Below are 14,731 nucleotides of genomic sequence, written 5' to 3' on the forward strand. Positions count from 1 at the left end.
CACACACACACACATATGCAAACTGCACAGAGAAGCTTTTTGCCTGACCAATATTATTGCCACTGCTTTTCAATGCGAGATGACCATTGTGTATTCATTTCCATTTTAGCTTGCCAAAATGTCTTCTCACAGCAGGAGAGGGATGGACAGACAGCGTCAGCTTTGTGTGTCTTTCAGTTTTTCTCGGTGAATATCCCCATATGCAGCAAGCTGACCGACTGCCCCCGGTCTCCCTACGTAGCCGTCAAACAGGACAGTGCACCGGGCCTGTTATATTTTCATCACATTCTCACATGGGCAGAACAGGCTGCCACGAGGCCTCGAGAAACAGCCCTCATGCACAAAAAATAGCCTTATTAGTAGCAGTTTGACACAGTGCTGGGCTTTTCAAAAAAAAAAAAAGTCACAAAAAGTAGGTTATAAAACATTACAAGTCTGAATAATTAAAAGCAATCAGGTTAAAATACATTTCAGTTTTAAGGGTTCATTTATACCCACGCCTGCTACAGTATATGTCATAAAAGAGGGTATTTGCATTAGTAGGGCAGTCTTCTCCATTTTGTTTGCCAGAGCAGTGAGAGGACAGACAACAGAGGCCCTGCTTAATCCCTCTGGAGAACTAGTGCATGAATTGATATATCCTCCTCTACCGTCTCTCTCTCTCTCTCTCTCTCTCTCTCTCTCTCTCTCCTCTGCTCTCCCCTCTTGCTAATGTCTTTCCTCGAACTTGAACAAACAGCCTGTGCGTGTAGGACACATAAGACAGATGTTTAGGATTACTTTCACCTCATTGCTCTATTGTGTGCACTTTAAGGGAGCTCAGCTGATGTGGAATGCCACTCATTCAGCCTCTCTGCTCCTACAGGGCTCCTTCTGTTTATCAAAGTGCCATCTGCACTCAAGACAGAACAACACAATTTTTAAGAGTGGGCTGTTGTGGGAGATTTTCATGCGAGGAGAAAAAAAAAAAAAAAATCTAATATTCCTCTGATGCTACATTTTTAAAATAACACTCCGCGTACGTAACTAAAGACGAGCGGTGTTTAGTTTTTGTTTGTCAGATGTGAACACAACCTTCTCAATTCCTATTTGTTTTCCGCACCAAAGAAATAAAGCTAGCCTCTTTCGGCCCCCCTCTTCCGCTCCTCTCAGTTTATGTGTGTGTGTTTACAGATGTAGAAACAAATGGGCCAGACCCACATTGATATTGTTGAGGGGTGACATTATCTTTTAGCAGAGCACTTATCTAATCTGGCTGCTGTGGGAAGCTGGAGGAAGTGGCTATGGGACAGGGGCCGGGGATGCTGCATCTTTAATTACCATTGATATCGCAATAGAGAAGAGAGGGATAGAAGAGCGTAGCCAGGGGGGGGGAAGGAAGAAGAGGAAGGGGGGGTTGAGAGTGGGAGAAGACCCGTGTTCACTTTTTAATTAAGGCTCCGTAGTGTAACTCGTCAATGTACATTATTGGAAGAATGAACGTCAATGCCATTGCTTTTTCTCCCCCTCCTTTATCTCTGTCAATGATTCAAAGACATGATTTATGGTTCGTCTCCGTCTTTCAGGATCATCCATCAAGCGCTGGCTCTGCCGCAGCGCCACCCGTTGTAAATCATTCTGAAAGCCTGTCACTCATTTCCATTAACCGTTCCTCTGTCGCTCTGGTCTCCGCCTCCCTCAACCTCCTTTTTTTCTCCCCTCACTTTCCACCCTTCTTCCCTCCCCCTCGGTGCACAACCTACAGCCACGCAGGGTATCAGTTCCGTTCCGCTGCTTCGTCCGCCTACCTTCTTTTCAATAAATTAACCACTTTCTCCCATGCAATGAATAAAAAGGCTCTGCACTCGTCTTGCAGTCGGCACCTACTCCTCCTCCATTACAGCTGAACACCTTAGAAATGTCACGCCGCTGACTCGTAGGCTAAATGAGGATATAGCACAGAGAAAACATTTTTGTTGCGCTGACTTTCCAGTGGCAATATTTGAACAGCTTTGATATATTTGCAGTGTGGTATTAATGAACATACATCCCACACATGCAAGGTGCTGCCTCTCGTTTTTATTATTTTTCTTTTATAGTAAGTGACTTGAGGATAATTTGCCAGAAATTGACTCACAACAAAAGCCTGCATAACTAGGTTAGACTATGAACACAATGTTTCTTCTATGCATTCATTCTGCTTCTCACTGTATCAGCTTTAAGAGTTAATAGAAACAGTATAATGTCTGTAATTATCGCATGGAGTAAAAGCAACACTAAGTGGGCAGTCCTGCCATTTGATTCTGTTGGTTTTCTGTAAATTCTACCAGCAGTTTAATTCAGACACCCTAACAATGACTGTAGTCTTTAACCAGTTTTTATAGAAACAGGTCTTATGAACAGAAATAATTGGCTCAATGGAGTGACTGTCAATCTCTTACAATGGTTGATGTGCCTGCTCTGGGGAGCCCAATTCACTGGATTCTTTTTTCATTCTAATCAACATCTAGATATCAACACAGCAGAATACCCACAAACAGCAGAAAGCCTGTTTTGAGGGGAAACTTTCAACTATTGGGTGCCAACACATTTCACTATTTGGGCAGCCATTGTTCTCAGAATGGGCTGTCAAAGTGACAATGCGCACCAGGCAAATCCAGAAGTTTGCACTTTTCAGAAAACAGCGGGCCCTAATCATTTTGCGGAGGACACTTGACAACAAATTTGCCATTAAAATGAATCTGAATAGGAGGGAGCAGGCTGTTTTGAAGCATTTCTGCCTCTCTTACTGTTGCTCGTCTTGTCCCACAGAGCTCCAGGTTTGGCGGGCTTGCTTCTCTCCCTTTATGCTTGCCATGAAGCAGCCTTTGGTCCCACTAGAAACTGACAGTACCACGCTTCAGCTGCAAATTCACTCTGTAGCCTCATTGTATTTAATGAAGGGAAAAAGTGGCAATCTACTATTAATGAACTTGGAATGTAAAAAAATGCCTCCCTTTGCTGAAAACTGCATAAAACTGCTTGTACAAGGAAAGCTTTGGCTGGAGCTCATCCAGAATCTAATGAAAGATCCATACAGGGACAGAGCGAGCGGCAAGAGTTAGTGAAATGCAGATTGTTTAATAGAATACACACAGTCTCTTCCAGCTGCACTATCAGATTCATCAAGCCCTGACCTTGATGGAGGGCTGTTGTTGTTTGGGAGGGCCAGTGTTTAGGGTTCATGCAAAGTTTATGATGCAGGGACTGTATGTCCTGTATATAAGTCTACTGATCTCCGGGGATGGCTAAATAGAACATGTAGTCCATGGAGCAAAGAGTGAAGGTGACTTGCCACCGGCTGCTCACGATGCTTTCATATTGCATAAGAAAAAGTATGATATCAGAAGGAAAAACAGCACCGAGTTAATATTAAAAATAATTACATTGTGGACAGACACTGAATGAAACGGAATCATTCCACGAAGCAAGTGTTTACAAAACATCCGACAATGATTGAGTTGGAATTGAAAAGCTCTTTATTTAGTCAGGCTAGTGGGCATGAAAAACAAACAGCACGTTAGACGAGTGTAGGCCATCATACCTTTCACTCAGTATCTCATAAAACTAGAACAAAGGCCTTATGTGTGCAAGGCAGTGGTCCTTTAAACGATGGCCCACTTTCCTCCCTGCTGCCACGCAAACATTCCTGACTGACATTCAATCAGGGAAATTTGAACCGAAGCAAGATGGTCTTTTATTAGTACCGCCCTGTTTGCTCGACTGGTCAGCTCCAATATGCGAAGCGGTTTGAGTGGCGTACTGTAAGATGATGGGTTCACTCTCTGATAAGGGTGAATGAGGGGTAAACTGCTATTCTGCAGAAAGGAACCATCAGACCTCATCATGTCGCTCCTGGAGAGCCGTGTCACGGGCTCTTCAGAAACCAAGTGACAGAGCGGCGCGAGGCTGCTCCCTTCCTGCTTGTTGAAAATACACTCGAGCTGAATCTGCCCCGCTTCTGCTCCACCAACTGGAACTTTATATCAGTCGGGACAGAAAAGATCATCTATAATCTGACAAATATACACTGCAGCTTTTAGGTTTCTTCGGTTGTAACGCTACTCTTCACGCTCACAAATTGTTTATATTTACCTTCGCTTGTTAGCAGAAGAGAAGAAATCAGACAGTTATACAGTATACAGCAGATTTTTAACTAGACAGTAATTTAAAGGGTGAGTACATGTTTCCAAATAACATTTTCTCCCCTACTTTTAGGAATATTGGTATCTTCACATAATTTAATAACTTGAAAAATAAAAATGCATAATGCTAATTCATCAAAGCTAATCACAAATATAATTCTGAATTGGTTGAGGGACATATCTTAGACACAGATATCCTAAATAATGGGCAAATAAAACAAAAACTAGTTTCAAGACTTAAAAAGCCTGAAAAAAATAATATGGGTAAACCAACACTTTAAAAATATCTCGCCTTACACTGTTGTTTTTTTCTCTGTCTACGTTGTAAAAAAAAAAACCATAAACTTTCCTAGTGTTTCTAGTCTGGTAAAGGTCTAGAAGACAGGATGGGAATATGTGTGTGTATTATTGTCTCTGCCGGTGCTGATAGGGGACCCTTTGGTGAGATGCAACACCAGGCAACTGCATGTGATGCGGCGGCTGTGAAACGTTCAAAGTGATGACTTAGGTGCTGGAGTGCAGATTGCAATGCTCTCCCACCGCTCACTTCCAATTAGGCAGCAGGCCGAGTGATGCGTCTCGGAGCAGAAGCTTCTAGTAGGCATCAAAAGGAGCAGCATCGCTCGGTGACATCACGGAGGGAAGGGGTTCCTGGAGCTCGGCAGGGCAATCTGATGTGGCTCGGCAAATATCATGATTAGTATCCCTGCAACATGGCAAGCCCTGACTGAAATTCCCACATGTGTGTCATTACATAAAAATACCTGAATAACTCATACTAAATGTGCTTAAAGGCAGTCTGTCTGGATATTTTTTTGTGGGTTTATTAGGGTCTTGATTGTGCATTCCAATGTTCTCTGTGTTTTTAGTTAACAGAATGTTGGTTGTGAAAACAGTTTTGATTAATTGCCATAATTATTGTGATCATTTTTGCCCAAATGAACAGCCAGATGGCAGGATATGGTGTCATATTTGCGATCCTATCATATTAATCTGGCTCCGGGTCCATCTGAGCACATGGTGCCATTTGCTGTGTTCACAATCTGTCCTAAAGTTGTCCATGTCTTTTTTGAGACGCGAGGTTTTATTTGATTATATTAGACTATTAAATATTAAAGTTGAGGGTGTATGAAAGCAAGGCATTTATCTGCATGAATAGCTTGTGTTTAGTGAAGTAAGTAATGCGCTTTAAGTAACATCTCCTTCATGCATACAAAAATTAACATGAGTGTTTCCGTCTCATGGTTTTGTAGCCAAACCCTCAGAAAGATCCAACAAAACCACTTTGTGGGAGTTCACGGCTCCTTTAAACCCACTTTTTATTATCTAATCTATGTTTTGTCCTTTTTATCCTTCACATAATGTGAAGCACGATCCTGTTAATAACCATTTAATGCTGAATAAAACGTGATATAGACTCAGTTATTGTGTGTGCATAGTTTTTAGGTCTGTTAAAGGCATCATTAGAGTCATTTGGAATAAAATGATGGGTCAGATGGGAACTAATGTACTCTACACACATTCCTATTTAAAGGCAAGTCAAAACTATTTCATTCTGTGATATCAATTAACCTCTAGACAAATTTTTGTCAAAGAGAGCAGCCTGGGTTTGATTGTTCTCTCTTTATTCTGCAGTGTCCTTGGGCTCGGGGAGACTGTTTCCTGACAGGGAACAATGAAGAGAGAGGTGTTTACAGATCTTTACAGATGGCTTCAGGGCTCAGAATTAGCTCTTCACCATTTCTCATGTGATTCAGTTCAGAATTAACTTCAGATGTGTCATCAGGACTATCATCAGGATGTCTGACAATGCATCTGTTTGATCTTGACGTGCACTGCTCACTGAGTTAGTCAGATATCACTGTCAAATATTAAACCTTGTGGCATGTGCGTCTCATTCTAATGATAGCTCACTGAGGAAATCACGTTTATGTGACTTTTATAAGCACAACATCCAGTCTGCTGCATTTCACTTACAAAAGAGTTTCACAACTTTTGAAGAATGTTTTGTACGGCAGCTACTTTTGACTGACATTTCACACCTATTTATATCTACAGAAGAACACAATGAGTAAGTGCTTTTAAATCTACACGCACTTAATTGAGTACATTGCGTACATGTGTGTGAAGGAAAAACAGATGATAGTTAGAGACAGCTCGGAGATTGTTCAGTGATCCCGACCTGCGTTTGTTAGCGTGTGCTCTGCCTATCCAGCAGACCTCCTTTTTCTCCCTCTTTTTTTTTTCTTGACATGGCATAAATCCGGGAGATGAAAATGTCATGGAGCAGGTTCATTTTGCAAAGAGGTTTTGATTGCCATGCTCGTGTAATTGATTGTTCCAAGGACAGGGGGAAATCTAGAAATGTCATAACAGTCCTGCTTAGGTTGGTCCCACCGCTAGGCAATCAATGAGAAGTAAAAAGAGATATTGATTTGCGAGCAGCAAAAACTGTAGCTTGAGACAACCAGAGAGCGCTGGGGAAAGTGGCACAGACGTGCAGACCTGTCACTGGCACCTATGAATTACCCAATCTTCTCTGAAGATAGTGTTACCTCGGATACTCACAAAGTCCTGCACTGGGTATTGCAGCTGTCCATTAGCTAAGCTCCTCAGGCTGCTAACTCTCTCTGGCTTGTCAGATTAATGAAGGAAATGTTGACCTTCCAAGGGATAAATGTTGATGTTCTCACCATTACAAAAGTTTCTGTTGGCGTGTTCATATTGGAAATAGAATGCCCTTTTACAGCTGGCAAACAGATTTCTAAAATGATTGACACATTCTGAATAGACTCACTTACAAACGGGAGAGGGGATTGTACTCCACAGAGATACAACTGCTTAAAGTTGAGTCATAAATATATTGTCATGTAAGGCTTAAGCACCCATCCACTTGGACAGCATGCTGCCATGGTTGTAGCAGTAAATGTAATCTACTATTGCCTATGCAGTTCGCTGCCTTCTCTAGATGTAAGAGAGAAAAAAAGGCCTTTTGGCTCAGAAACAGACTGCTGCTTCTGTAAATCCAGGCCTTGCTATGCCAAGAGTCTGTTCTAACGGATAAAGGTTATAAACACTTCAACTGCCTGATTTATGATGGACACCTCAGGTTTTTTGACCTTTGCATATCTCTGTCTGAAGATATAAATTTGTAGTGACACAGATTGGAGGCTTTACAGCAGTTTATGACATGCTAAATCTCAGGCAAGGCATGCCAGCCTCTTGTTTTGTAAGGCTAGTTAGGCTGGAAGTTGCCTTGCATGGACTCCAAGACAACATTTTCGAAGCAGACATTTATTTTTTCCTGAGTTGTGAAAAATGCGCCTGAGAAAAAGCAATTTCAGCTCTGCACTTTTGGATTGAGACACAAGTTCTTATACTTTTCAGCCCGGCTCTTTTATGAAACATACCAGCAGCTTGGTCTGTATTCTGTACAGACTCATTTTCATGACATGATATTTTGTCGGTGTTGTCTGTTGGGTTGAAAGTGGCATCGTCCTTGAGTTTAGTGTTGTATTTAAGAATAATGCAGCTTGGCATGGCCACAGTTCTGTGATAGACCAAGAGCTGGCAAGTTACAAATGGTGTGAGAAGCAGAGTTAGACATGCGAGTATCTTGGAGTGATCTCTGCCAGAAGGTTAATTGGTGCCTCTGGATGTCTGCTACTTAGGGCATCTGATAGAAAGCCATAGAACAGCAGGAAGGGCAGCTGTTAATCTCTGTCAATTTTATCCTCAAATACTCAGATAAGACACAAACATACACTTTAAAATGGATTTAATTACATCTAAAAGTGGTTATTACCAGGGAATCAGCACCTATAGTGTATTTTTTTAGACACATTTTTTCATCTACTAAAAAAAATGTAGGTAAACTGAATTACATTTATTGAGGAATTTTATTCTACATGAAATATTAAAGAAATAACCCATCCCTGATGGCATATACAAGGAATAAGCCATTTCTATTTAAACATCAGTGAACTCAAAAAGTGCTCACCGGCCCACTTTGGTGTTCATTCTTACTACTCCTTCAGTTTTAGTGACGACTTTGAAGAGAGAGGACATCAACTGGGAGCTTGTCATAGCCATTGGTGTTCTCCTTCACTGTGAATACTATATATAAGACTATAAATAAAACATACCTCTGTGCTCTTGACAACTCTCTCCCTTAGCATCAAGGGTGTTGTGGAGGCCATCACTGATCTCGGTTGGCCAATCAAAACATCTCTCTTGCGGTGGATCAAGGTCACAGCACATTGGGGATCCTGAGTGTGTGTATGTGTGTGTGTGTGTGTGTATGTGTGTGAAGCTTCTTGTTCACGGGGCCCTATTCTCCATGTTTGTTTTGAAAGTCCGAATCCCATCTCCATCTCCATCCATTAGCTGGCAAGCAATTCACCTCCAGGGTTTCTCTTGAGGCACTTGTGAAATATTGATAAAAAAAAAAAAGTCTTATTTTCAGATGGCAAAGAAGGAAGGCATTCTATGGAGCGCCCAGTGTGGGACTCCTGAGTGCTCGGCTTCAGCCATCCCCTCATGGAGTGCCCTCTATTCAGAAAAGAAATATTAACCACATGAAATGCATAAGTGCCTGGACAGGGCTGTTAGGTTCTATTCATATTTAACTCGCTCCCAAAATGCACATTTTCCAAGATGACTATGCAGCGGAAAATATCTGAGATCTGTGACAACACTGACAAACTGAATTTATTGGAGGACGTCTCCAAAAAGATATGCAAACACTGGTTGTGATATTGTTAATATGAGTTGCAGGGTAGTTTGAGTTTCTGTAATATGAAACAGCTGCATTCAGAAAAGACATTTTATTTCTCATGTAGCTGTATTCGTACTATGTGGAGGAGACCCTGGCACCACATGAAAAAAAAAAACCCTCTGTGCTGAGTCAGAGTTTCCACTAATTGGATGATGGGAAATATGTCAATTAGAAATACTGTTGTTTAATTATCTGTTAATTGAAGCAATAATGTTTGTGCTCTATGAGTTAGGAGAATGAACAGGTGAATAATGAAAGTAGTAATTGCTGTTTATGAGACTGTCAGGGAAAATATAATGACATGACAGATTGCCAGTAATCTCTTGAAATTTTGTATAATTGTGTAGTTTTAACTCTGATAATTGAATCTGCTTTTCCACCAGCGTGATCATCAGTATCTGCATCAGCATGCACACTGGCAACATATTTTTCTGTCACAAAACTATTTTCTAATGTTGAAGTGCTTCTTATTGAGATACTTGATAGCTTCTAAAATTTGAAGATTTCTTTGTTTCTTTTTGGGTTTGTTTTTTTTTTTTTATCCAGCTCTTTGACTTTAGAACTGAACATTAGAATATCAGTGTGTTTGACTTCAGAGGGGCTGAGATATTACAAAGAACAGAAAGCTTAAATTTTCATTACAGTTTTGAAGCATTTGTAATCACCATGGAATAGGTCATTTGCAATAACACTTAACAAGCTCCAGAAGAATCAATTTCCTTTTGTCACTCAGTGGCCAATGATTGTTGTAAACATCTCAACTTGAGGCCAGAAAAAGCTCGGACACAGCAGTAAGTCAATGGCCTGTCGTGAATCACACGGTGCTGTTCCACCACCAGCAGTCTGTTACTAAAGACATTATGTCCAGCTATACTCCTGAACCTCCCAAGGCACAGAAAACCGGCCATTAATGTTGTCTTAAGTGTTTTTTTGGGGTTTTTTTTGTATCCTCTCAAAAATGCAAAACTAATATATGATGCTGAATCTGAATTTTTATGCATCTATTAAATTATCAAACAGTACAATTAATTTTCTTTTGTCTTTCTTTTACTTTTTCTAGTGTACATGCCTGATGAAGATGCTGTTCTTCATGATTCTATCACAGAGGAAGACGGAGAGAATGACACTCAAACTGAAGAGGAATGCTCAGAAAAGACCAGCCCTAAAGTGTCAGAGGACAGAGAGCTGGACAACAAGAGCACTAACACTTATAGCAACCAGAACTCTCCCATTAGTGTCCTTTCCAATCAAGAGGCAGAGTTGGAGTCCCGCCTCAGCGACAGCAGCGACAGACTCTCTGATTTCAAAACCTCCTCGCCACCTGAGAGTCAGAGGGATGATGAAAGTCACAGCTCCAAACACAAAGACGACATGGGCAGCAGCTTGGAGAAAATGAGAGCAGCCTATGCAAACTTTCTCTCTGATTCCTACTGGACAGGTATAGGAATGGACTTGAAAGTGGGCAAAAACACCAGCAAAGCCAACTGCGACAGCACCAACGGAAGCACCAAGAGTGAATTTGACTGGCATCAGGATGCGCTCTCCAAGACCTTACAGCAGACGCTTTCTCCAAAACCTGCATCGAAACCCAACCTCTTTAGCTCTGTCCACCTGTACAGGCAGAGCTCGAAACCCTGTGGCACGGTGTTCACGGGAGCCAGCCGATTTCGCTGTAAGGACTGTAGCGCTGCTTATGACACTCTTGTGGAGCTGACAGTCCACATGAACAAGAGTGGACATTACCAGGACAACAACCACAGCAAACAGAGTAATTCCTCAGCGTCATCCTCTAAGTCCAGAAAACGCAATTTGCAAGATTTGGAAGGAAAAGAGGATGCACAGAAAGTTTTAAAGTGCATGTTCTGCGGCCATTCCTTTGACTCACTCCAGGATTTGAGCGTCCATATGATCAAAACTAAACATTACCAAAAAGTGCCTTTAAAAGAGCCAATCCCAGTAATTACACCTAAATTATTGCCACCAGCAAAGAAACGGGCCTTTGAAGCTGTGAGACCCTGTTCCCCTGACTCTACAACTGGTGTATCTGGCTACATTGAGGCACAACGAGCCGCCACCATTTCAAATGCTAATAGTAATCGCTACGGCTATCAGAATGGAGCGAGTTACACTTGGCAGTTTGAGACGTGCAAGTCTCAGATTCTTAAGTGCATGGAGTGTGGAAGCTCACACGATACACTTCAGCAGCTCACTACTCATATGATGGTTACTGGACACTTCATCAAAGTCACAAACTCAGCCTCCAAAAAGGGTAAACAGTTAGCGCTTGACCCCCTGGCCATAGAAAAGATTCAGGGTTTAGCTGAGCCAGCTGCCAGTGAAACTGAGGGAGAAAAGGTGTCTCCAAAAAATCCTTCCCCTGGGAGTGGTGAGAAAGATAGCCAGGGGGAAAGTTCTTCAGACAAAATGGAAGAATCTGAAGCTAAAGATGACAAGCAAGAGAGTGAAGATCAAAAGGCAGGCAATGGGGCTTTTAAGTACCCTTATCTCCGTGAGGAGGATCTTGAACAGGACTCAGGTGGAGGAGGGGACATTCTTAAATCTTTAGCCAACACAGTGGCCTCTGCCATCAACAAAGCTCAAACAGGGACACCAAGTTGGAGTGCCTACCCGAGCATTCACGCTGCCTATCAGCTCTCTGGCATCATCAAAAGCGCCCCTCTCTCTGCATCTCCTCCCACTCAGCTAAAGCAGACATTTAACCACAAGCTGAGACCGATCGCCCCAAAGGGGAAGTTATACCACGGTGCTGTGGGAGTCGAGGCTCCCCAGGGACAGCATCAAAATGTGGACATCAAAAAAGAAAAGGTTGGCATTAGCGATGGTAAAGAAAGTCAGAATATTAAGTTTGATCTAGTGGAGAATGATGACAGCGATTGTCAGGATGATTCCTCTTCCTCTTCAAAGCTTGATACAGACTGTGTGAATGAAGGGAGTGAGGTGATCAAAGGGAAGTTGAGCCCAGATTTCTCTGACAGAGGCAAGACACCGAGCCCTTCTGCCAGCAATGGACGCAGCACTACTTCAGAGCCTCTCAGTGACACTCCGGATATACTTGGCATAAACCCTCTTAGTGCGCTGCAGTCAGTTCTGAACAATCATCTGGGCAAAGCAAATAAGCCCAATAACTCAAGAGTAGATAAACTATCTGCTCACACACAGTCTATTTTTGCTGACATTAACCGTAGCAGCGAAAAACAACCTATAATGCTCGGAAGTCCTATAAGAAATAGACGTGATAACGCTTTTCTCTATGTCAGTAATGACCAGCCAATAGACTTGACAAAATCTAAAAACAGCAAGCCAAGTTCCTCACTACTGCCCTCCACGCCAATGCCACAGAAATATGCTCTGTCCGACATCGCTGATATGGTCAAGGTGCTTCCGAAAGCCACAACACCAAAACCCTCCATACCATCAAGGATCCCAACAATGAAACTGGAATCAGACGTGCGGCGCTTTGAGGATGTGTCTGCTGAGGTGTACTCTGTTCACAAGCGTAAAGGTAGGCAGTCAAACTGGAACCCCCGGCATCTTCTCATTCTGCAAGCGCAGTTCGCCTCCAGCCTCTTTCAGACCTCTGAGGGAAAGTACTTACTCTCAGATCTCGGCCCTCAGGAACGGATGCACATCTCTAAGTTCACTGGATTGTCCATGACCACCATAAGCCATTGGTTAGCAAATGTAAAATACCAGCTGCGGAAAACTGGAGGGACCAAATTTCTGAAGAACATGGACACGGGCCACCCAGTGTTCTACTGCAATGACTGCGCGTCCCAGTTTAGGTCACCAAGCGCATTCATTTCCCATCTGGAGTCCCATCTCGGGTTCCAAATCAAAGACATGTGCAAAATGCCAGTAGAGCACCAGACAAAGGTTGAGGAGCCAGAACTGTCGAAGGCCCTCAGTGTCAGAGCCACAGAAGCTCTGGTCACAGAGGAGGACATTGACTCAAAGTTCAAATGTAAGCTCTGCTGTCGGACATTTGCCAGCAATCACGCAGTCAAACTCCATTTGAGTAAAACTCACAGCAAATCCCCTGACAACCATTCACAATATGTGGAAATGGACAAGGAGTAGTTTTTTTTTTCATATTATTGTCACTTTTTTCCCTTTTTCTTCCTTTTTTATTTTAATACACGGGTCAGATATTTCAACCATTTTTCAATTAGCGTTGTGTAGTGTGCATCATTATGACATTTAAGACATTTCATGGAGTACAGCAAAGACACACTGGTTAGAAATTGTATAAGGAAACACTAAGAGATACTTTTGCACCCTGCTCAAATGCATCACCAGTAATGAAATGTATTACTGCTTGAAGAAACATAATTGCTGATGTTTGCATGCAATAGCCCTGGCTATGACTACTATTTATTTGTATGATATGTCAAGTTTCAATTGTATTTCAAAAACAAAATAATGAACTAATTGTACTTTACATCTTCTGTGATACAGTACACCTGCATAAATGTGCAGCTGTGAAAACAAATAGCCCAACACACAATAACACACACATGCAGAACTGTACAGTGTATTGCTATGTAAAGATGTTTTGTGTTGCAATGATAGAAGAGAAAAAAAAAGCACTTTAATAAATGTTTAATCACCAGTTTAGATTCAGATTCTGTACATGACTCAAAAATAATTAGACAGTTTGGAAACAAGGATATTTCACATGTAAACATATTTTAGAAGAAAAGAAAAAAAAAAAACAGTGCGTTTCATGCAACAAGGATAACAGCAAGACAGATGATACCTGTGATACCTGCACCTTTTTTTACTTATTCAAATAAAGAGTTAACATTTGATAACAGCTTGTATTCTTTTCTTCCAAGACGTCTCTTTCATCATTAAGGGTAATAAAAGATAGAAGCAGATATGTTTCTAAAATTGTTTTACACTGATCACGCTGAAACGCCTGAACTGATATATTCTACTGTACAAATTTTACATTTTCCACATGTTATAAAACGCTTAATTCAATGTTATAAACTACAGCATCGGTAAAACAAAGGACTACCTTCTTATTCTCTCTTCTTTTTTTTTTACCTTATGACTTTTAGATACAAGTCATAGATATATCTTCTTGTCAGACTTTATTGCTTTCCTGTGAATGCTGCTGCTGCTGTTGCTGCAAGATGGTATCATAACAATTAAACATATTTCCTCCAGCTCTATTATTTCAAGGCTATTAAAAATAATTGCCTTCTAAATTCATAAACATTTTATGCAATTCATCTCTTTTCAAGCAATCAAGTCCTCAATTACCTCCACCCATCAAATCCCTATTTTATAACAGGCTACTGACATTTGATGGTAAATGGGAAAAAGCACATGGGCACTGTGGTGATTTGAATGCTGTGACACCAACTTGCCCCCTATTGTTGGAAATGAGCAGGCAATCACGTTGTTCATCAGATGACTCCTAATGCAGTTAAAGTATTCAGCTATAATTTCTCCCTGCATTTATAATTACTGTCAAGACCACACACCTCAGTGAGCAGATTAAAGCTATAAATTATTTAGTGCCTTTCTTCACCGAAGGATCTCTGATTTGTCTGTAGGGCCATTATGTTTTAGAGCAGCAACTTATTCTAAATTGGAGCAAGCATTGTTCTTAAGCTGCAGCAGAAGGCTTTGCAGGAAGGAAAAAAAAAGACTATTGGTAGTTTGTGTTTATTAATTGTAATTTTACTACAAAAGGAGCATGCTCTGTAACTCACAATTCATATAAGCTTTTATTGAAAATTGATTTAACCCTGGCAATTTC

General features: G+C 41.4%; 1 protein-coding gene across 3 annotated transcripts in view; it reads left to right on the plus strand.

The window, feature by feature from the left end:
- The window catches only part of tshz2 (teashirt zinc finger homeobox 2), a 41,116-nt gene extending 27,349 nt beyond the window's left edge, over positions 1 to 13,767 (plus strand). For all 3 annotated transcript variants that reach the window (XM_030139359.1, XM_030139358.1, XM_030139360.1), the window contains one exon: positions 10,001 to 13,767. In XM_030139359.1, the coding sequence (XP_029995219.1) occupies positions 10,001 to 13,038 (3,038 nt within the window). In that variant the 3' untranslated portion in view covers positions 13,039 to 13,767. The remainder of the gene's footprint in view (positions 1 to 10,000) is intronic.
- The last annotated feature ends 964 nt before the right edge of the window (positions 13,768 to 14,731 follow it).

Source organism: Sphaeramia orbicularis, chromosome 7 (genome assembly GCF_902148855.1).
Source record: "Sphaeramia orbicularis chromosome 7, fSphaOr1.1, whole genome shotgun sequence".
Taxonomy (NCBI): domain Eukaryota; kingdom Metazoa; phylum Chordata; class Actinopteri; order Kurtiformes; family Apogonidae; genus Sphaeramia; species Sphaeramia orbicularis.